Here is a 22726-nt window from a genome sequence, read left to right as displayed (position 1 = left end):
GACTCATCTAGCCTTGTTTGATGAGTAACAAGTAAGTAGCCCATGGATAATTAGCCCCATGTCTGTCCAAGTACATACAGTATCATTCTGGGGTTTAATAGACTGTGATCTAACCTATAGAGGAAGATTTTATTTTACTGTTAGCATGCTTTATCCTGCCACTTTTATTATGAGGATTTTGTAAATTCTTGTTATATCCATAAGAAAGGCTTGAATTTTGCAGTTTTTAGTTGCTTTCTGTGACAAAGCGTTGTCACACGAGATGTGAGGAAAAACATTACTTTGTTTCTATCTTTGTTGAAAATTTGACACCTTTCAGTCTGTGACCATCTGCTTGTCTGTATTTTAAAAGATAACACAACCAGAGCTCTCAATCCATTTCCCTTACATCTGTCAGTATTTTTTAGAACATCCCTCTACTTGTCTTTTTTTAAAGTGAATTTTTTCACTTCATGTTTTTCCCTGTGCGTTTAAATACTGACTCATCTTACTTGAACCCTTCAGGTTGCCTGACTTTTCTTTCCTGAGGCTGTGGATTCCCATGTTCTTGATAGTCATTCTGTAATGACTCAGAAAAAGTACCTTTTTTTTTTCCTTTGTGCAGCAGTGGTGTCTATATCATTGCTTTTTAAGGACAAAGTCTAGATCAAAAGGTATTAAATGCAACTGTCCTACTGTAGTCTGCTCCTTGCTGTTAAGTGGGAAATGTAGTGATGTCAAAAATTTTGTCCTAAACTAAGGAGACAAACGAAGGGGACATTTTGTATGCATGTTTCTGCTGTTGAAAGTTGCTACACAGATGTCAGTTACTAGTTTCTGATCTCCCAAGGTGAATTCTTGATTGCTAATTTCAGAAGATTTTTCTTGGGTTTTGTTTGGGATTTTATTTTCAAATACTCTTCATTGGCACCGTTCAAGCCTCCTTTGCAGAGCAGACATAACTTGTGGTAGCATAACTTGCCTGTCACAGCTGCTTTTACTTATCAGATGATAGTTCTGTCTTGAGGACCAATGGTTGTCTATTGATGGCTCTACTAGCATCTGTGGAGGTGGCTTTTTTATCACTGTCCAGTCTACTGGCCAAAAACTGACATGCTTTCAAGTAAGCCACAGTGTAAAACAAAGCACTGTAGATAGTGAGAAACAGGAAACAACTCTCAAGAGTGTCATTCTGTCAGAAACCAGGGAAGAAAAAATTAAATTCTCTTGTATGGCCCTGTTGTCATAAAATGAGTACTAGTGCAGTTCACCGCTGGGTTACTTTGCTAGTGCAGTGATTGTGCTGGGATGGCCAAGACCTTATTTTGTCACTCATAGTTCAGTCAAAGCTGAGAAAATATAAGATTGTCTTTCCTATGAGAAGCCCTTGATTTAGTCATGTTTAAAAAAACACAGACAAATTCAGGTAGGTCATATTGGAGGCTTATCTTTCTATTGCATTTCTGTGTGTTGTGCTTGGTTGTTTTTCTTAAAATCTAAAGCTGCTACAAAGGTAATGTGGTTTTTTATTTCATCTTTCCTTTCAATAGAAGCTCCCAATGCCTCCAACCTAAAAATTGTAAGAATGGACAGAACAGCAGGGTGTGTGACAGGAGGGGAAGAGATTTACCTGCTCTGTGACAAGGTTCAGAAAGGTAAGAGTCACAAGTCATGAGTAAGGCACACCAGCATGTTCATCTGGAATACACACAAAGCCTGCTGTGCTGTCTTAATGTTCTCCCACTCTTATAGTGCAGCAGCATTTGTAAGCACTCAGCCTTTCTGGAAGTCAAGCCAGCAGTCCAGATAATTAATAGATCAAAATGGTCTGTTGCAAAGCAAATTCAGCTTGTCTTGCCTCCACAGAGACCATGTGATCATCTTTGTTGTTCTCAAGTTTCTGCCCTTGCCCATGTTCTGGAATTGGGGGGGAAGTGGTGGGGATGGTACTGGGTGATGTATGACTCTATTAACTAACATCTGCTCTGAATTATTATGAAGTTTCTGATTTATTATCAAGTTCCTGATTGTAAAGCATAAGTATGAGCATTCTCTGTTAACCATGGATGGGAACTTAATGTGTTCAGCACTGCTGCTAATAATTTCATTTTTATGTATATGCTAATGGTAGAGGTTGTTCAGTGTAAACTTCTCGTAGGTTTTTTTTTCAATCCCTGTTCATGGCTTTGAATGTGTCAGAATTTGGCAGTATGAATTAGGATGCTTGTTTTTGTATTGGAAGATAATGGTTAAATGTGGTTGGTTATATTTGGGCTAAGCTAAAAATTAAAAAGATGAGAGTGAGGGACATCCTTTGTATTTTTCAGCTATAGGTAGTATTTGAGACACCCTGGTGTAGATTACGTGGTAGAGTGGGTGCCCTGTTCTGATCTGTTTGGAATTTGTCCCTGCACATGTTGTGAAAACCACAGTGACATTTTCTGTTGATGCAGGCTGTCCTTTTCCATCTTTCTTTCTTGTAAATGCCCTTTTACCACTTAAGGAAGACAAAAAGCTTTGGGGGCTTGTAGGGACTTTGAAAGAACTATTTTCCTTCAATAGTGCATCTGCCCTCTGCCATCAGAAGGACTGAGATAAAGCATAACTCTTACGCACAAAATAAATAAATAATAGTCTGACTCAGTGGAAGCCCTGAGGTGGGGTTTCCCCTCAGCCTGATTGGGGTTTCCCCTGACCTCACTGCCTTCAGAAGCCTCCTGCTTGAAGGAACTTGAGCATGCAGGACAGCAGTGGAAGTGGTGGTTCACAGTCTTGAGACTAGCAGGTGGTGGATCAGGGGAAGCAGTCTGTCTGCTACAGAAGCCTGCTCTGCATCAGTCACCCTAAGAGAAAATAGGCTTTTTCTAGCTTTTTCTCACTGGGAGTGCTGCGGATGGAATTTATTAGTGTGATGCTTTTCCTAAAAATATAGGTGAATAAATACAAAGAGAATGAAAAGAAACTGGTTTAGAGGAGCAGAAGCCAAATGCCATGTTTCTGGCCTGTGCTGTTTGGAGGATGATGGATCACTGCTGACTGGCAGCTTGCTCACCAGCTCTGTCTCTGAGCTGTAGCTCCACTGTGGCACTCTGCCAGCAGCAAGCGGAACTTGAACTGTGGCACTTCAGGTTTTGCTACACTTTTTTGAACTGAAACTGTTGGAGGGGAGAGGGTGGTTTCTACATTTCACGCTTCAAGTTCTCTCCTCCTTACATGTTTGTTCCAAATGAGGCTCCCCTGGAATGTTTTATAACCCCAGAATAGGAAGATGATGTGAACCTAGTTCTCTTTTTACAGCTCAGTAAATAGCAACTTCAGTGAAGTCATTAGGATTAGGCTGATCTAAGCTTGATCTCGAAAATGGGTTTTTTCTTCCATTCTCTGACAGTGTAATGCTGTCATCCAGCCAAAAAGTAACCATGTTGGGTTTTATCTGAAATAACCATAGCCAAAGGTTAAACAAATGCACAAGCATCTCAGAGTGTTTCTTTCATTCTTTGCAGATGATATTCAAATCCGTTTCTATGAGGAGGATGAGAATGGTGGGATGTGGGAAGGTTTTGGAGATTTTTCTCCTACGGATGTACATAGACAGGTAAGTAACAAAGCATTTCCCATTTGTTAATGATTCTCCTGTCTCTGTAAGCTAGGATTATATTATAGTTAGCAAATTAGGTAAAAGCATCCATATCCCATACTGACCTCTTTTTTGGTTGGTTTCTTCCTAATAATAAAAACTTAACAGTTCTTTAAAGACATAAGTTAGGTAATTAGGAATACAGTACAAGGAAATTGGGAGAAAGCCTCATTGCTTTAACATGTACCACTGTAGATTGGGATAGCATTTACAAACAGGACTGAGAGCTCCTGTGAGCACACTGGGAAAGCCACAGAAGAGATGCTGAAGGATGAGGGGACAAACAGTGCAGTAGTAACAGCGGTGGCTCTTTGCATAGCAGTTCTGTCTTTCCCAAAAGGCTTTAGGAATCAGCCTCAGAAGTGAAACTGAAAACTAAAATAGAAGTTTGTTGTTGTAACAGCCCTTTGCTATGAACTTTTGCCTCCCAAGCCATAAAACAATGCCTACAAAATAGCACAAATGTAAAAGCCAAGTTGTCAAAACCCATGCTCTGTGATAGATATGCTTATCTTTGTTTCCGTGACAGTTTGCTATTGTGTTCAAAACACCCAAGTACCGAGATGTCAATATCACAAAGCCAGCATCTGTGTTTGTACAACTGCGGAGGAAATCTGATCTAGAAACAAGCGAACCAAAGCCTTTTCTCTACTATCCGGAAATCAAAGGTAATTCATTAAACCCATTTTATAGACTAGAAACGGAAACTGTAGGGTCCCTAGGAATGTTTTTAATAAGATAGGACTTGTTGGATGAAGAATTTTTAGTTTTAGCTGTTATTTTTAGAAAACATATTTTCCTCCTTGTTTTGGGCAGAGTCAATATGCAGTGTGGAAGCTTTATAATGGGTTTTGTAGATGTTTTTGTTGGACTGGTAGGCAATAAATCCATGCATATTTTCCCAGTGAGGCTTGTTCCTTGCAGGTTCCCTATATGCACACATGCCTCCATACAGTAGATGGCACTCTCTTCCTCTGAGTTTCTGCCAAATAATACCTGAGATTTTACTGCCAGTACTTTCAGATATAGCCCTAAACCAAAGCCTGTTTGGTGCCTGGTGGGAAAGGTACATATTTTGCAGTTTTCAGCTTTTACAATCACACCAGTGTCACTGATGTTTCTGAATTTTCCAATTGCCTGTACTAGTTAAGTAAGCCCAGGAGATTTCTTGTGGGAGCAGGGAAAGTGCTGTTTCAATCTCTTGCATTTAAAATTTTCGTTGCTTAGCAGAAGTAGAATAGTCAGTATTGGACCTGCAATAATTAGGAAAATTATTAGTGAAAAGAAATTTAACCAGCAGATCTGTGCCCTTTGAAGTCTGCACTTGAAATGTTTGGTGGGAATTGCATTGGCAGTCATAATTTTAAATACCAATAATCTTGATGATATGGAAATGCCTTGAGGCCCACATCATAATTGGTGTTTCATTGTATTAAGATTATCTTTCTGCTTAGCAGTTTACCTGCCTGCATGTTACGCTACTGAGTTCTAATCTTGAATGTTTTCTCTGCCTAAGGTAGAGGCATGTTGAAATCAGTTCCCTGTCAAAATCTCTAAAATGCTTGTGCATCAGTGGTGAGAGACTCAGGACAGCTGAGGAGGGAGTGGTGTTGGTCCAAGTGAGTTTACTTCACAACTGTTAGAATAAAATAGCTGAAAGCATGGATTCACAAAAGCTTTCAGAGCTGCCAGAGGATTTCTTCTTGGTAATGATTTCACAAACCCTTTGCACAAGTGTTTAGGGAAGTGAAGTGTACAACTGCAAAGCAAAGTTGCCAGATTTGAAGCAAACCTCTCTTATGTGCCTCTTAATCAAGTAAAATTAGGTCAACGTTTTTACGTGCATTTTCAGATCCATTATACAACCTAATCATGAAATTACCATTTAGGAACTATATTTTTTCCCTTGTTGCAAATGCTCCCACAAACTTAGACACATGTATGTGGATTTTTTTGTGTTTCTCTGACTAGATTGGTCTCTAGAGTTTTCTCTCCTCGTCAGTGTGAGTATGCCTGATGCGTGCATGCATACATACTTACAGATCATGTGTGCCTGGAAACAATGCACGTGGACTTGTCAGTGTACTGTCTCATGTATTCAGCTGTCTCATCTGATGCACTGACTGATGTGCCTGTGCATGAAATTTCTTTTTGTGGTATGGCTGTTGAAAACTACTAGATGGTTGAGTAAACAAATGATATTTCGTTCTTTCCTCAGCAGTTCTACTGGATTTTAACCCATGTAATGTTTGTATCCCTATTTTTGTAGCTCTCATAGTGACATTCTCACTCTCCCCAGTCACTGAGATAGTCCTTTAAAATCTTTGAGTTTTGCTTTCCAGGGGGCCTAAGTCTTATTTTGTACTTACACTATAAAATACATTTAGGCTTCTTTTTTCTACTTCTACTCAGCATGGTTTGACAGTAGTATGTCCTTGCCTGAAAATAAATTGTCTTTGTTCTAGTGGCTGTTATGATATTTTAAGTAAATCATTTCAAGCAAGCATGGTTTTCACCATTTCTTGCCATCCCTTAAACAAAAGTTCAAAGGGCACTGCAAGTAGTCTGCACTGTTGAAACTCAAAGTGCCTTGTGATCCTCTGATACAGCTCCATTTCTGCAGTAGATTTGCCTGGAAAAAGAGCCTGTGCTTATATTCTGCAAAGGCACATTTTCTTGAACAAATTTGTGGTTTGGAACACTTGTGCTGATTTATAACTTGGCTTAGACATTGAAGAATTTTGGAACCACTGATCTCCAGGGCTCCAAGTACACAAGACACTTTTGCAGGGAGCCCTGAGCCCCCCAAGACATCTCTGCTTGTGTCTGCACTGAGCCTGAGCACAAGGCACTGACACAACTGAGGAGACCATGCAGGCCCAAGTGATGTTGCTGGTCTGACTGGGGACTTGGCACTAGCTTGTTTCTCAGAGGAATTCTCACTGCTGCATTACATACAAAGATTTTCTGCAATTTGGAGCCTGAGGAAAGTTGATTCTTCTACCACACTTGGCACTTTGCTTTATAAACTAGTAACTGTAGTAATGCTGTCTGTATGTACATCCTGTGCTGTGCCTGGCCACCAGTAGAACTGACTCCCTATTCTCTCTGTTCCTTCTATCCCAGATAAAGAAGAAGTGCAAAGGAAACGACAGAAGCTCATGCCAAACTTCTCTGATGGCTATGGTGGAGGCAGTGGTGCCGGAGGTGGTGGCATGTATGGAGGCACAGGTGGTGGTGCTGGCTCTGGTAAGGCAGCAGGCTTGGCCAAGAGGGAAAAATGTTCTACTTTGAGAGCAGGACAGATGTTTATTCTGATTTTTAAGATGTAAAGAGGATTTTGTCTCCTCCTGGGCAGATAAGAGCTGACTTTGTTGCCTTTATTTCTAGTGTTACTCAATTTAATCAAGCATCTCCTTATTCTAAACACTTTGCCTTCCCACTTCAGAAGCTTTGCGACTTCTAGGGCCTTGGAGGCACTGAATTTTATGAGACAATTCAGTTAACTACCATTTTGGGTGCCTAAAATTAAACAGAATTATTTCTTGGACCACGAGTGGAATTTGGCAAATTAACCCTGTTAGTGCAAAGAACTATTAAAAAAATTGGAGATATTACTTAGTAAGTTTTCTACTGTGCTCTTATCTGTTAAAGTCAGTGTATATCTGATATTCAGGATCATAAGAGCATTGCTTTGCTTCTTGCAGCAGAGCATTTAAAACCTATAGCCCAGCAAATGTCATCTGAACCACAACCTTACTTTTAGAGCAGCAGTTTTCAAATTGTTACGTGTTGCTTCCAGCATATCTACAGCATAACACCAGAATACAAATCTGTTTTAATCACAAAGATTCAAAAGGACAGAGGCAGCTTGTGATGTCTCAGTTGAATTTTAGAGGAAAGTGATACTCATTTGTGTGCTCTTATGGATGTTGGGATAGAGAATGTCACTAGCCAACCACCTAGAATTTCTTTGGATTTTTGAAGGGGTAGGGGAGAGTTCACCTTTAGCCTGAAAATTTTAGTGTAATTGGATGGAATATAGCAGAAGGTATGCAGAAAACAAAAACTCACTTCTTTAGGTTCAGTGTTCTTCTAGATGGTGTTCTCATTGCTTTAGTAGGTAATTCTATTATTTTTTTCTTTTCTTTAGGGTTCAGTTTTCCTTCATATGGATACTCTGCTTTTGGAGGGATGCATTTCCACCCTGGCACAACAAAGTCCAATGCTGGCATGAAACATGGTAACAGCAAAAGTGTCTTTCTTCCAACAGCTGAATTAAGTTTGATCTGTATTTGTTTCTACAGTAGGAGCCAAAGTGTCAGGCAGGTCTAGCTAAGCCTGCTGGGGAAGGTTATTTTTTTTCCCTCTACAATCAGCCTCTTCTCAAACCTCTGGCAGCAGAGGGGTTTGTGTAGATTATACTGCCCTGCTTATCCATATTCCTCTCCAACAGTAGTTCCTTTTTAATGTGCAGTCCTGAGAAGCAGCCACCAAAACTCCTCCAATGCTTCTGTATTCAGGGTATTGTTTCAAGCAACAGCCCTTTTGCTTGCTTGAATGTGCTCAGTACAGATGACCCAAGGACTGCACCACAGAAAATATATCTTCCCTTGTTGCTACAGTCTGGTACTACCCAGTAGCCCAGAGAAATCAACGGAAAAGATTAAGTTAATAATAAGGACACTCTTGGCTTCCTAAAATAGGAACAATTTCATATGTACATGTTGAATACTCTGTAGATATTTCCAGAGTCTCAGGGATGAATTTGTTCTTAGGAAAAAAAGTCTCTGAATAATTCTACCAGATTTTGTGTGAATACTTCAGACTTATATTCTTGTACCATTAAAAGAGAGGTAAATCTGTTGTAATATATAGAAGTTAATTTTTAAAGTAGAAGCTGTCACTTTAGAACAGGTTACATCATTATGTCTGTCTGTGTGTGTTGACATCTGGACTATTAAGATTCATTAGTGATAAATTTTATCTTGAAGTAAATTTTTGTATTGACTTTTCAGGGTTTGGTTTTGTCTAGTTGTGTTTTATCACTTGCATTAGAAAAAGCAACAGTGCTGGACACTAATGATTCTAATTTTCATTAGAAGCTCTATCAAATAGCACAGCTGAACAAGACAAGAAGAGCTCTGATAAACGAAATGACAAATGGGACATGAAACATGACGTGAAGGTGGAAACTGTGGAGAGGACTGAGTGCAGAATGTCTGCTTTTAATGAGGAGAAGGATTCTACTTTGTCCTGTAAAACTGAAGCAAGCGAAGCAGATTGCAGGTGGCAGGGTAAGTGAACAAATAAATCTATTTACAGTAGATCAAACTGCAGTAGGAGCAAAGCTAGTATTAAAGGTCTGGAAATTCCAAAAGTGTCTGTTGCTATTTTCAGAACATGGTGATGCCTCCTTGGTGATGCCATGGGTAAATGGAGGGATTCCATTTCCCCAACTCTAAGGTCCCTCCCCATACCTGTAGATAACTGTAGAGACCCATATCTGTAGATAACATTCCACCTTTGTACTGCCACTGGGCACTTGAGCTTCTGCTTGTCATGCAAGGAGATGAGACAGCTTTGCCTGCTGGGTGTGTTTAACACTGCCTTTTAATAATCTTGTGTGAGCAAGGAACATCTGCAAGCAGTGAAGGCACATGGAATACAGCTCAGTAGTTGACTTGGCTTTTGATATTTGAGAGACTTTAGTGGTTGAGTTAATGGATGTTAGTATGATTGTTGCAATAGTTTTCCCTGCAGTGCAGTTGAATTGTGTGCAAAGTAGCATTATAGGTTTGAATTTAAAATGTAAAGTTGCCTGTTTCCATTTGGCAAATACACAGTAAAATAACTGTTGGGTAGCAAAGTTGTGCATCAAACAAAAGGAGGAGGAAGGGCAGGGTAGTCAATAGAACTGGTTTACCAGCAGACTTCTAAAATACACAAAGATTACAAATCACCCTTTCTCAGAGAGCAAGACATGCATTTCCTGGATTGCTTTTTGAGAACAGTTGATGGACACTTTTTTAAAGGATTTGAGTAATCATGCTTATCATAAAATGAAAAAAACAGTAGTTGGACTAGAGAGACATGATAGTGGTAGGAATTAAGCAGGAAGGATTCTTTTTGGTTTGGTTTTTACCAAGTACAACATGATCTAGACCACTTTATTTGTTCCCTGGATCAGGGGGAGGGCACACTACCTTGTGTGTGTCAGCCCTGTCTGACACTTGCTATTACCAGCACTAGAAACTGTGACTTGGGGATCCAAAGAGGCACAGGAGATGGGCTGTAGTTGTAAAAACCACCAAAGTGTAGCTGCTTGTGATCTGAGAACAGATGGTGCTCTTGAGAAGAGCTGAAGCAACCTGCTGTATGCAGTTTTGGTTGTAATACGTCCTGTGAGGATGTTCAGAGAACAAAGTCTTGTGCTAATATGAAGAAATAATAATATCCATTTAGTTGTCATGAAGGAGGCGTCTGAATTGTTTACCTGTTTTTCAAGCAATGAACACTGTAGGCAGGAAGTTGACTGTTTCTTTTTTTATCTATTGTAATGGTGTGAAAGGAGGCAATTTCTAGCTCCAGATTATACAAAGAATTGGTGCAGAAGAACAGGCTCCATAAAATAGCAACTGCAGGCTAGATCTTCTGGGTATTAGACTAAAAGATGCATGTGATATTTTAAAGAATCTTTGCTGTGTGTTTAGTATGGAAAACCAGGGAGTTTAACATAAACTTCTTGGGTCTTTGGAAATGTGTACAACGAGAAGAGACTTGAATTGCTTAACATCCTTTATGCTGAATATATATCCTGAATGTAACATGTTCAGTGTTAAGAGGTAAATAGCAAATATAAATCTATCAGCCTGGGCATAAACTACAGCAGCCACAGGAATGTATTGGCTAGAAGAATAAGCTTTATGGATAGCTGAGTAAGTCTTTGCCTTACAGAAATGATGTGGTCATGTTCATCAGAAATACACTTCTGACCCAGTCTAAATGCCTGGTTCTGTGTAGCTGTAAATCTTGGGTATTGTCTCCCCACGTGTGCTTTAAATGACACAGTCTGTTGTACTTGTTTGCTCTTAGTAATTCCCAGCCTTACAAGGTTTTACAGAAACATGAAACAGGCTGGTTTCAGATGATACTGCTTCACAGAATGATGCTATAGTTTCAGAGTTCATCTGTTTCATTTTCACTCTTTTCTTGCTGATATAGAACCACAAAAGTATTGACAGAGCAGCTAGAGTTACTTTTTTCTGCAATTGAGTTCCTTTTTCCCCTTTCTCCCTTTTGCCTCCCCACCATGACAACTTCTGCTTTTTTGAAATCTCAGTGGCTGTACATTTTATAATTCTAAAATCAGGATACAAATACTAAGCATTGTAAAAAGTGAAATGTTTTAAACTGGAGAACAGACTCTCTGTGCTGCTGCTATAAAGCAGGCTAGACTGCATGACTTGTGTCGGAGAAGGTGTGCAAAGCACTGCATTTATTCCACAGCTTTTCTGGGAGCTTCTCTGCAATATTTGATGGGTCACTTAGGCTTCCTCAAGGCAAAACTACTTGGAACTGCAAGTTCCAGATCCCAGTTCTGCTTCTTATGTCTCATTATGCACAACTGCACATCAGTGCTGTTAATTTAGTGCCAGTCAAACCATAGGGAGCTTCCAGATTTGACTGTTCTCAGGGTTCCTGCTGCCTGAATGCTCAATGTGTACCTAGTTTTTCTTTCAAGGGATTCATTCCCTGTGTCCTTATCTCTGAAAAATAATTAGCAACCATCTCAGTGAAGCAGTGAATAATGCTTGGTGGTCTGCACTTCGTATTTCTGTGACAGCACTAATGCCTGTCAAAAGGAGGTGGTGTTCCAAGGAAGACAACCGAGCTGATGAAGACAAAACTTTGTGTTGCAGATGCTCTGTTCCTGGAGAAGGCCTTGCAGCTTGCCAAGCGTCACTGCAATGCTCTCTTTGATTACGCAGTAACTGGAGATGTGAAGATGCTGTTGGCAGCTCAGCGCCATCTCACTGCTGTCCAGGATGATAATGGAGACAAGTGAGTTGACCCCACTGCACTTACTGGGCTGAAAGTGATGGGTTTGAGGGTAGAATGGTGGGGTCAGTTTGTTCTGTCCCTCGCAGGTGCCAATCACCAGTGGCACCACTGCTCTAATCAAATAATTATCATTCTCCTCATGCTGTTTGGGAGAGGTGTAGCTGTGATTTAGACTTTTTTTCATTTGCAAAGAAGTCGCATACATGGTAAAGTTTGTTGATCCAGTGGCTGCCAGAAAGTAATCTGGTCATTGAGGGTATGCTGAGCATGTTGTTTGAGTTTCTTTGCCCTTTCTTACTAAAAATCTTGACTGAGCATGAATTGCTGTGCTTGCATCACAATACACAGTGAATGGGGATTCTCAGCTTGGTGTTGAAGGAGACTGCCCTGCTTTTTCCATGCAAGTCCTTAAGTCTTCATGGGATTCTTCAAGTAAGAGATTCAGCAGGAGATATGGAAACAATAGCTGGAGGATCCATATTGCATTTCTCCCACTGACACCAAGTTCTTCCCAAAGGACATTATGTTGTTCTTGCTTACATCTGTACTGTACTGTTGTCTTCCAAGGGGTTGCACAGATGTTCATGGCAGATTTGGCTGCTAATATTTGCATATCAGTCCTTCAATAATCTGAGCTGGAGTGGAAGTCCACTTTGTTCCTCTACAGCCATGCAGATTCTCTGGAACTCAGAGTGAAGTACTGTGAGGAACTAAAGATCAGTAGTTATTTAAAATGAAATTCAGCAGAAGCAGCTCTAAATGTATGCAAAGATAATCTCTTGAATAAGCAATTGACGCTATCACATCCCCACTTTTTAGCTGGCAGGCCCTGTGCAATCACCTACATTTTCTTAAACTGTAGTGTTTTGAAAAGTAGTAGCTGTATAAGCCTCAAACTGTCCAGCTAGAAGGAAAATTTCAAGTGACTGAGACCTGTATCACACTGTTCAATTACTCTGTGAGAGGTCACTGCTTTCACTCCATTTTCAGTGAAAATAGGCCTCAGATTACACATAGAGGACTGCACAATCAGAGAGAGCTACTTTATTAGCTTTGCTTTCCAACTGGAAACCTAATGTCTGCTTTGAGGTAAGCAAGCATATGAACGAGGTGGGAGCTAGCAGCAAAATCTGCAAGCACTATGGACAGTACAGCTTGTGTGTTTAAAAAAAAAGGAGGGGGTTAGAGGAGTATTGAGTAAGTGGGACAATAAGGTGCTCCTCAGATTTAGACTTACATGGCATTTTAACTGTCAAAATACATTTTAGAATGATGAGAAATAGTTGGGTTTTTGCTGAATCAGGAAGTACCTGCAAGTATGTGAGGCTCAAGTTCACATTGCCTTTCTCTTGGAGGTTGATTTATTCTGTGACCATGTCATGCATCTATATTACTTCACAACTTTTTAACAAAGAGAACTTTTGGTGATTGTCTTCCAGCTCTCTCTTGGGGGTGAAGGAAAAGGTCAAGATTAATTAATAAATTGCTCTGATTTTCACTTTAATCATTAAAATTATATGGCAACTAGAAAGTTTTTGCTTAAGCCTTTAAAAAAAACGTTGCTGTGAACAATTTACGGCTTTGAGAAAGAACCCAGCAATCTGTGATGAGTGTATATTTACAGTGGACACTCAGTAACACTGAGTGTGACTGCATCTATACCAATACCACCACTCTGTAGTTATCTGATAGCACTACAGTGGTGCTCAAATGCATTTTTTCATGTAGGAATGTTTAAGAAATGGAACTGACTGACCTTTCATGGTCTAGTCAGCAGCATCACATATAACGGTGGAGTAAAATTAAAATATTTGCTGCTGAAAAGATAACTAAAAGCAGTAGAAGAACAAATGTGTTTCTGAAGTGAGATTTGGAAATAAAATGTCAGCATGATACAGAGCATAATAAGAAGCATCTGTCAGAGAGCAGATGAACAGCTCTTTTCCAGTTATGGTGGGATTGTTTGAACAGCACACAAGAGTTGAAGGAGGGAAGGTGCCATGGTATTGCCAGTGTCAGTGTATAGAATCAATAAAAAAATGCCCTTCGAGGATGAGTTTAGTTTGTAAATTATATTTTTTCCTTTTTTAAAATACCTTCTGGCTTTGAGTGCTCTGGTGGTGAGGCACCTGCCTCTGGAGGCGAGCACAGAAAGGACCATTGCATTAACTCAGTAGAAGAGAAGTGTCTTGCAGTCAGTCATGTCTCAAAACAGGTGGTTTTTTGGCATGATGACTCTGGTCACTGCTGCATATCCTGTGGTTGTTAGTCACCAGGCCTGAGTCCTTAGTCATTTTTCTGTTTGAAAATGAAATAAAGAAAAACCCATAGATCTGGGGAAACCCCCAAGGGAAAATCTGCTTTGGTGGCAGGGAGGCCTGTGGAAATTCTGCAGAAAGGTTTTGACAGTAAGAAGTGTTTATCTGCTGCATAATTCAAAATATGAAAAAAACCAAACCAGCAGAGAATCTGAGGATTCATGAAACAATTGTTTCATGCTACACATTTTGTACATTAGCCTAGTAGTAAAGTTATGCTGAGTGCCAGCAAAAGCCATCCTGAGTTTGCTTTTGTGATTGAAGGGGTAAACACTTACCTTCTGACCTGCTTTTTTTAATGTTTGGGGTCATTTTAGGTGTTGGTACATAGTGCTGTAATCATTACCTCTAATAGTGAAGGGTTTAAATCAGAATGCAGTCAGATCTACAGCAAAGCCTTGAAATTTTTGTAATCAATTCAAAAACAGTATCAGTGTGTCAATCTGGTTTTTGTTTGTTTCAGTGTCCTTCATTTAGCAATTATCCACCTTCATACTGAGCTGGTGAAAAACCTCTTGCAAGTGATGCCCGATTTGAATTACAACGACATCATTAACATGAGAAATGACCTCTATCAGGTATGCAGTTGTGGGGGTGTAAGTGTTGCTGATTGTTCAGCCAACAAAAAAGAAATCTGTTGTCTGTGGGAAGAGATCAGACTGATGCAAACAAGTTTAGAAACAAGGATATATTGGAAGGTAGTGGAGGAAAGAGAGCACGTTTTTACTGATTTAGTCCATAACTCTCCTTGATGTTAACAGAAGTGTCTCCATGGCTTAACTGTGGAACAGGCCAAAAAGTGAATTCTTCAGTTCATGTCTTCAGTAGTTGGCTTCTCTGTTACTAAACCAGAGGTATGGATTACAGTGTGCCAACTCTGGGCTCTTCTGACCTTTCTGACACTGGTTAACTTGTGATCATGAGTCAGTTCCTGCATCATCAGTTATCTCTAGGCACACACCTGTAGGCACATGTGGAAGCCATAACAACCTATGCCCTTCCTGCAGCCCAGATTGTGTGTGTGCCCATCACATGAGCACTAAGATCCCTACAGTAACCGAGAAAAGCCCATCCCCTTCACTTTTAACTAGGGGGAGAAGAACTGCCAGGCACAATTCTGTCTCCTCAACTTCAGTCTGGCCTGTTTGTATTATAAGTCAGGTTTTAAAAAGAGCTGTGGGAACCTGCATGGAAGAGAATATCTTTTAAAGAGATTGTGCACACCATTCGACAGCACTGAGACACTTGTGTCATTTGCTTTGCTGTGATCAGTAAAGGCAAGTTTTAATTCTGTACAGGTAGACCCAGAAGGTTTATTTTGACTTGTTTTCTTTCACATTTCATTTTTACGTTCATATAAAGCAAGTTTGAAATGTGGAGGCTGCTGAAAGTAAGCAGAAAATTCTGAATTGAATTTTGTGCTCTGTGTTTAACAGAAGCAGGAAGCAAAGCTGTGCTCCATACAGGAAATAAATCCCTGACTATCAGAACCTCTTCAGCTCTTCCGGTGTTCAACTTAAGCCTTAAGCCAGTGATGGGAGATAATGTAGGCTTTGCTAGAATTTTCCTTCTCTACAGATATTCTGAAAGCTGACATATACCTTATAGATGCAGTAATTAATTGCAAATGTGTTGACAGACGTATTGACAAACACAAACGTATTGTGTTTTTTTTATTGTGTGGAATTTTTTAAGTCCTTCATTAATATAATGATCAAGAAATGAACTCTTACACATTTTTTCATTATTTTAGTATTGGAAATACAATTTCCCAGACCTCACTAGAATGTTTCCTGTATAAATACATGCATTTCTGAGTATGTTCAGTGTGGTGCTGCTCAGAAGCAAGGCTGACAAGAATGCAGTATGCAACCAACCTTTGCAAGGTCCCAAAACCGCTTGGCCTGAGAGCTGCTCAGAGCTGCAGGTGCACAAAAAATGGGGAATGTGCAAATGGGATCAGCTACTTCAACACACTGCATAAATGCACAGTTGTTCTGCAGTTTGACAAGTGCACAGAACTGCAGGATTTTCTTCTTTTCTGTGCAGCCATTTTGAGGGATAAGGAACTCCTGTGCCCATGGCTGCAAACCTCTGATTCAGGAGTAAAATGAGAGCATGGTCAAGTCCTAAAGGCAGATCTGAGCAGGGCCTGGAAAGCGTGTGTGCTCCCAGCATGGCATGAACTTGGCGATGGGGCAGCTGGAAGCAGGGTTACAGTGTGTGGGGGCACAGGGATTATCTCATTTCCCAAGTCCCTTGCACTGCAATGCTCAAATAGCCAGGTCAGTGCCCTGGCTTATACAGTAGGCAGCATCTTTGTTCATCCCAAAGTCCAACTGCTGACATTGGCAAGGCAGCTTTTATTTCCAGTAAGTAGAAACCCTATTTGTAGTATTCAGTAGAAAAGAATGTACACATATGCAAGCTTTTAGTTTCTGCTGGCTTTGGAGTTGTGTAACATCTTCTCACACCAGGAGCTTTTATGCATTTGTGAGATTTCTCTAGAAGTGACGTAGCTCTTGCTTATCTTCTCACGGCTTGCTTCTGTCACTTGCAGACTCCTCTGCACCTAGCAGTAATCACTAAACAGGCAAAGGTGGTAGAAGACTTGCTGAAGGCTGGAGCAGATGTCAGCCTTCTGGATCGCCATGGCAATTCTGTCTTACATTTAGCTGCTACTGAAGGAGATGACAAGATTTTGAGTCTACTCCTCAAGCATGAGAAGATTTCTCCAATGGTCAACCTCCCCAATGGTGAAGGTATGTAAAGATAAAGGCTGTATTTTACACCACCACCGCTGGTTTTGAAAAAAAATCCCACCAGAAGAAAATGTTTCCTCCTGTCTAGTGAATTAAATCCCCTTAAAAATAGTTCCTGGACTAGTATTGAGTTTCATATCTGATACTTTGTGACCATACAGAATTAGAGCCTGTAAAGGATGATATTAATAAACCAGTTATTCCCCAGACCATTTTCTAGAAGAGATGTTCAGTAGCAGAGGGGCCAGTGTGAGGTACCTACTTGTTTAGTACCAAGATGCAGATTTTCTTTTTAAGGCTTCTCTCTTGGGGCAAAGAGATGCTCTAGGTGAGCTCTATAATTCCTGCCTTCTGTTCCACCTTGTAATCTGATTGTTTTTTTCTTGCACGGTTTTGACTCGCCAAGTTCCACTTTATGCACGAAGAATGTATTTATTAACACCATTACCTTCATCCTGGGGTACTCTCTTAGGGTCTGGGGCCCCCAGCATAAATAAGACAGAAATGGGCTTGTTGGAGCAGGACCAGAGGAGGTCAGGAAGATGCCTATAGGGTTGGGATACCTCTGCAGACAGGCTGGGAGAGCTGGGATTGTTCAGCCTGGAGAAGAAAAGGCTCCAGGGAGACCTTACAGCACCTAAAGAGTTGCATTCAAGAAGGCTGGAGAGACTTGTTTTATGAGGACATGTAGGGATGGGACATAGGAGAATGGCTTTAAATTGACAGAGGGGAGGTTTAGATCAGATACAAGGAAGAAATCCTTCCCTGTGAGGGTGAAACTGTGAGGATGATGAGACACTGGACCAGGTTGCCCATAGAAGTTGTGGATGCCCCATTCCTGAAAGTAGGTTCAAGGCCAGGTTGGATGGGGTTTTGTCCCTGCCCACAGCAGGAGTGGGGTGGAACTAGATGAACTTTGAGGTCCTTTCCAACCCAAAAAATTCTATGTTCTTTTAGTGTATAAGCAGGCAAAATATGTTACTTCTGCTCAGGTAACTACAGTAACTGTCTCATTTTACAGTTCTCTCACTTCAAAACGCATTACTCTGACATTTCTGAATTTTTCAAATATTAATACACATGATAGATGATGGATGGGTTTTGTTTTGTGTAGGTCTCAGTGCAATTCACATGGTGGTGATGGCAAATAGCATATCCTGCCTCAAACAGCTGATTGCTGCTGGAGTTAACGTCAATGCTCAGGAACAAAAATCTGGACGAACTGCATTGCATTTGGCTGTTGAACAAGAGAACATCCCTTTGGCAGGCTGCCTTTTGCTTGAGGTAAAGGCAGAATTTCTTTCTTCAAGGTCTTTTCAATTGTATATTTAAAGGCTGTTGACAATCCTTCAGAAAAACAGTAAGGGGGAGGGTTCCAGTTTATTGACTACATTACTTGAACTGGTTTAATGGCAAAATTATTGGTAATGTTACTCACTGTTTTGTTCAGCACTGCTGCTGAAGCTTTTGCTCAAGTTTAGGAATGTAATGACTATGACCTGACTGCATATGCCATGTTTAATTTGCACTGAGTAATCGTGGCAGGCATTGAAGTTACTCATGAACGAGTTCATCCCTTCTTCTGTGTGGAGTATGTATGGAGACATGCATGGAGATGTAGTTGTGTAATCTTGAAATATTTGTCTCATCTCTAACATCTGGATCCTGGTATCCTTAATTCTACACACCCCAGCTGGCTGCAGTAGTTTTCCCTGGTGTTCATGCATGGATGTGCCACCAGCCTGGCTGCTCTTCTGATGAGCAGCAGGAATTCTGTGCACACCACTCAGACTCCAAAGGCCACAGGTAACCAGATGGCACAACTTTTACATGGGATGCAAAGTGGCTTTTATCTAGCTGACCTATTTGGATATATACACTGTGCCTCCTGCTCTAACACTGGAGCACACAAGCTCTGCACGCAGACAGTTGTAATTACTTTCTAATTCCTTCTTTTCAGGCAACAATTACAGGTTTTATGCAAACAGGCATGGAATGGTGCTTACTTGCACAGTACCAGTGTTTATGCTGACATGTGCCTCTGCAGCTGCATTGTACAGATTTCTTTCCTTTTTGTCATTCAATAAAAACTTAGGGTGATGTAGATGTGGACAGCACTACATATGATGGGACAACTCCACTTCACATAGCAGCTGGAAGGGGCTCGACAAAATTGGCAGCAGTTCTCAAGGCAGCAGGTATGGAAATAGATCTTTGCTGGAGTTTTCTTTCACAGTGACAATTCAAGTTAGAAGGCTGCAAGCAGAAAAGAATGTGCCAGTGAACTTGTTTAATGGGTGGAGGAAGTCAGATACTAAAAGCATAAAGGTCTGAATTTCTTCAGACAGTCCTGCTCTGAGGTGCTACACTAAGCACTCTTCAGCACCATCTAACGGCTAGAAAGGCACATTATGTTGGTCAAAAAAAAATCTCTTCAGCACTCTGGGAAGTCTTTTGAGTATCTTTTGTAGCTTTTTTAGCTGAAGAAGTGGAGAAGAGACCTTTTTATGTATCTGGGATAAGTGTTGGACTGCTTTAGAAACAAAAAAACTCCCATCACTCAAGCATGAGCTTGTTAGGGTGTCCTATTTCCTGCCACTTTGGAAGAATTAGGTTTGAGTATTTATTGGAACATTTTGTCAATTGTATCCAAACCTGATTTTTCTCATTTGAAACAGAAACACAAGCCTCCCATTGCTGAGGCTGTCTGCTTGGTCTGTTTAAAATACCCCCACTTTCTCTGACACTCTAAAAAGCAAACACGCATGCTGTGCTGTGTGAGCCAAGATGGGACTGGAAGTCAGTTGATACCAGAGCTCTTTCTTTGGGCCCTAATGCTCTGCTTGTCATTTCCCCCCCCTCTTTATAATGGAGAGTTGTACAGAGATGTGACAGCACTTAAATGTAATTGATAAAAAGAGCTACTTGCTGGCTTAATATAATTTACCTGGAGCAGCTAAATCAGCTGATTTGCCACTTGGTACATAGAATGCATGTTTTAAATATTGTTCAGAGGCAGCTTGAAGCCCTTTCTTTGATTTCACACACACACACTTGTTGTTCAGGTGCAAATCCTCACATTGAGAACTTTGAGCCATTGTTTGATCTAGACGATCTGAAAGATTGTGAAGATGATGATGAAGGGATTGTGCCTGGAACCACACCACTGGATATGGCGGCCAACTGTGAGGTATGTGGTCTGCTTTTTCTTTTAGTTTTTTGTTGGGCTTTTTTCCTAATTATAAAGAATAGTTAGCTCTCTCAGCCACCTCCTTTCACTGCATCCACAATTATTTCAATTAATTCAACTAATTTGCCATCCAAAATTAAGCTAATTCAGCCACAAAACTCCCCTGATGAAACAGCTTTGGAAGACAGCTCCACTGAACAGAAAAATGCTGCTGAACAGAAATGACCAGACAGTTCTTGAAGTAGTTGCATTACAGTCTTCAGTGTAGAAAAGTATTCAGTTGGGTGGGCAGCTTGTGTTTGAAGGACACTTTCCAGTGGGTTTCTTTGCTTAGTGTTCTTCAGAATTGCAGCCTCTGTGTGATGGGAAAATGTACTCCTGTGCTCTACCCAAACAGTGATTAAGCTGATTATTGTGCATTTGGTTTGGTGTGAGTGTAAAGGACAAGCAGTGAGCATCTCTAGTCATCTGGAGCTGGGGAGTTTTTACGAACCTTAGGTAAAAATGTAACCTAGGCTTTGTTTTAAATGACTAGTTGCAGACAGGCAGCAACTCCTTGCTTAGCCGCTGCTACTGCCATTTATTTACTGCCAAGACTTCTTCTGTGTCTTGAAAACAGTTGCCAAATGACACAGCTTAAAGTAAAGGGAGATTAACTTCTCAAGATTCCTCCCTCAAGTTTAGCACAGGTTTTCTACAGTATCTTTAGTCATACTGAGGCTGGGAGAGGAAAAAAGTCTGGTTTACAGATAGAATTAAGGCTTTATACAACACTGCTGAGACTTAATGGACACTAACCAGGTTTCTGCTAAATACTGACTTTAATGTATTCCCTTAGGTGTATGACATATTAAATGGCAAACCCTACCAGTCAGCAGAAGTTTTGGAGGACTTACTGACACAAGGTAACACCTATAAAGACTTGACAATATTCCTCTAGTAACTGAGTACTGAAACTGCAGTGGCAACAGCTTGGAACTAAGTTGGTGAGGGAGAAGAGGTGCTGTCCCACCCCTTCACTCACAATAATGAGCACGATTCCTTTAAGAGGCCACAAAGACAAGGAGTGCATTTTCAGTATTACAGCAATACATTTGTAAATGCTGGGACTGGACTCTCAAAAAGTCTTCAACTTACCTTTGTTTCTGCTTAAAAATTACCTGGTGTATGATTTGTATAAATAATAAACTAACATGTTTCTTTGTTCCTCAGGACATTTGAGAGAGCTGAATGAGAGTTCCAAGATGCAGCTTTACAAACTATTGGAATTGCCCAATCCAACCAAAAACTGGTCTACCTTAGCACAAAAACTGGGTCTTGGCATACTTAATAATGCCTTCAGGTTGAGCCCTTCGCCATCGAAAACTCTGCTGGATAACTATGAGGTAATGTGGCTGTAACAAGCTATAAAGAACATTCAGACATGCAGAGAACCTTCTTCTCCTGCACAGTAAGACAGTGCAGCCCTGCAGTTCTAGCCAGGCTGGATGATGCTGAGCATCTGATGTCTTCTCTTTCAGGTTTCTGGTGGTACAGTTCAAGAGCTGATTGCTGCTTTGAGACAGATGGATCACACAGAAGCCATAGAAATAATCCAGGAAGCACTATCCATCTCACGCAGACCGTCTCACCTGGAGGACAGTACAGCAAAAGCTCTTCCATCGTCACCACTCACCTTTGCAAATGGAGCAACAGGTAAAATTGACAGCAAAATTATAAAGAGCTTTATTTAAGATGTTCTTTTTAATTCTCTCTCCCCACCCCATCTAGGACTGCTGATAGATTGCACACCTTCACCTGCTTACTGGTTTCAGAAATATTTTAATGCAGCATCACCTTCTTGTCATAGGTATTTGCTAGGCCTAAAAGAGACAGGAAAAATGGATCACTTGAGTCAGCATGCCTTAATATTAAATAGTATTAAGTATCTCCTTCCACAATGTGTAGCACTCCAAAAACAGCCCAGTGTTCTGTAGGCAGAGAAACTGGGGATGGCTTAGGTTACGCAGGACCTCAAGCAGTCCTGCTCAGAGCAGAGCCAGTGTAACATTGCATGAGGATGCCCATGTTACATCCAGTTGAGTTCTGAGCATCTTCAATGATGGCGGTCCTACAGTGTCTTTGGGCAGAAGAAGAGAGGTTGTGAGAAGTTAGTCATCAGGGATGTTCCCTAGTCATTGCCTGGCCATGTTTCATTACAAAAACCTTCATTTTTTCCTGTTCAAACATCGGTAGCACTGCCTGCACCCTAATGGGCAAATTTACTCACAGCCTGTGTAAAAATACTGTTGTAGGTAGTTCTGGAAAGAAAAAAGAAACACCACAGTTACTCCATTCTGGTCTAATGTTGCCAGTTTATTCTCTATAGAAAACTGTTTGGTTAGTCATGGAATGAACTTTCACACACCCAAAAATATGCTTGTACACATATTGCCACTCTAGATCAATCTTAAAGGGTAAGAGGGGTTCTGCTCCTTTGCAACATGAATGGAGTGCGTTGCATTGTTTATTTTACAATGCTTGTTTAGAAAAACAAGGCTGAACTCTTAAGATGCCACCACTGCTTTAGTTGCACTGATCCCACATCACACCTTCAGCTCAGATACTGACCTCTTGCCGTCAGGCACTCCTTCTGTGGATCCTGCACAGGTGATAAATGCTGCTGACTTTTTTCTTGTTTTGGGTTCACTTTCTAGATTAATGCTGTTCAAGTATTTGTCTCAAAAAGAAATCTGTAAGTTGAAATAACATGAATTAAAGGTTTTAGGAGCAGAGT

The 22726-nt window shown here is 40.6% G+C and overlaps 2 protein-coding genes across 8 annotated transcripts in view; one reads left to right on the top strand and one right to left on the bottom strand.

Moving 5' to 3' along the window:
- Positions 1-22726, top strand: part of NFKB1 (nuclear factor kappa B subunit 1) — a 56103-nt gene that overhangs the window by 32161 nt on the left and 1216 nt on the right. For 2 of the 3 annotated variants that reach the window (XM_085057920.1, XM_085057918.1), the window contains exons 9-23: positions 1530-1634; positions 3483-3574; positions 4146-4284; positions 6743-6865; positions 7770-7859; positions 8719-8913; positions 11539-11680; positions 14462-14576; positions 16559-16760; positions 17875-18044; positions 18856-18958; positions 19826-19950; positions 20789-20855; positions 21163-21335; positions 21471-21645. In XM_085057920.1, coding sequence (XP_084914046.1) covers positions 1530-1634; positions 3483-3574; positions 4146-4284; positions 6743-6865; positions 7770-7859; positions 8719-8913; positions 11539-11680; positions 14462-14576; positions 16559-16760; positions 17875-18044; positions 18856-18958; positions 19826-19950; positions 20789-20855; positions 21163-21335; positions 21471-21645 — 2016 coding nt within the window. The remainder of the gene's footprint in view (positions 1-1529; positions 1635-3482; positions 3575-4145; positions 4285-6742; positions 6866-7769; positions 7860-8718; positions 8914-11538; positions 11681-14461; positions 14577-16558; positions 16761-17874; positions 18045-18855; positions 18959-19825; positions 19951-20788; positions 20856-21162; positions 21336-21470; positions 21646-22726) is intronic. The other variant, XM_085057921.1, reaches the window with a different exon arrangement.
- The window catches only part of MANBA (mannosidase beta), a 53452-nt gene continuing 52379 nt past the window's right edge, over positions 21654-22726 (bottom strand). For 4 of the 5 annotated variants that reach the window (XM_085057924.1, XM_085057925.1, XM_085057922.1 and 1 more), the window contains one exon: positions 22285-22682. The gene's annotated coding sequence lies outside the window, so the exon portion shown is untranslated. Of the gene's footprint in view, positions 21813-22284; positions 22683-22726 lie in introns of those variants that run through there. The other variant, XM_085057926.1, reaches the window with a different exon arrangement.

Source organism: Lichenostomus cassidix, chromosome 4 (genome assembly GCF_008360975.1).
Source record: "Lichenostomus cassidix isolate B80296 chromosome 4, HeHo_3.0, whole genome shotgun sequence".
In the NCBI taxonomy this organism is placed as follows: Eukaryota; Metazoa; Chordata; class Aves; order Passeriformes; family Meliphagidae; genus Lichenostomus; species Lichenostomus cassidix.
Note: the sequence above shows the minus strand (reverse complement) of the source record. Positions and strands in the feature narration are given on the sequence as shown.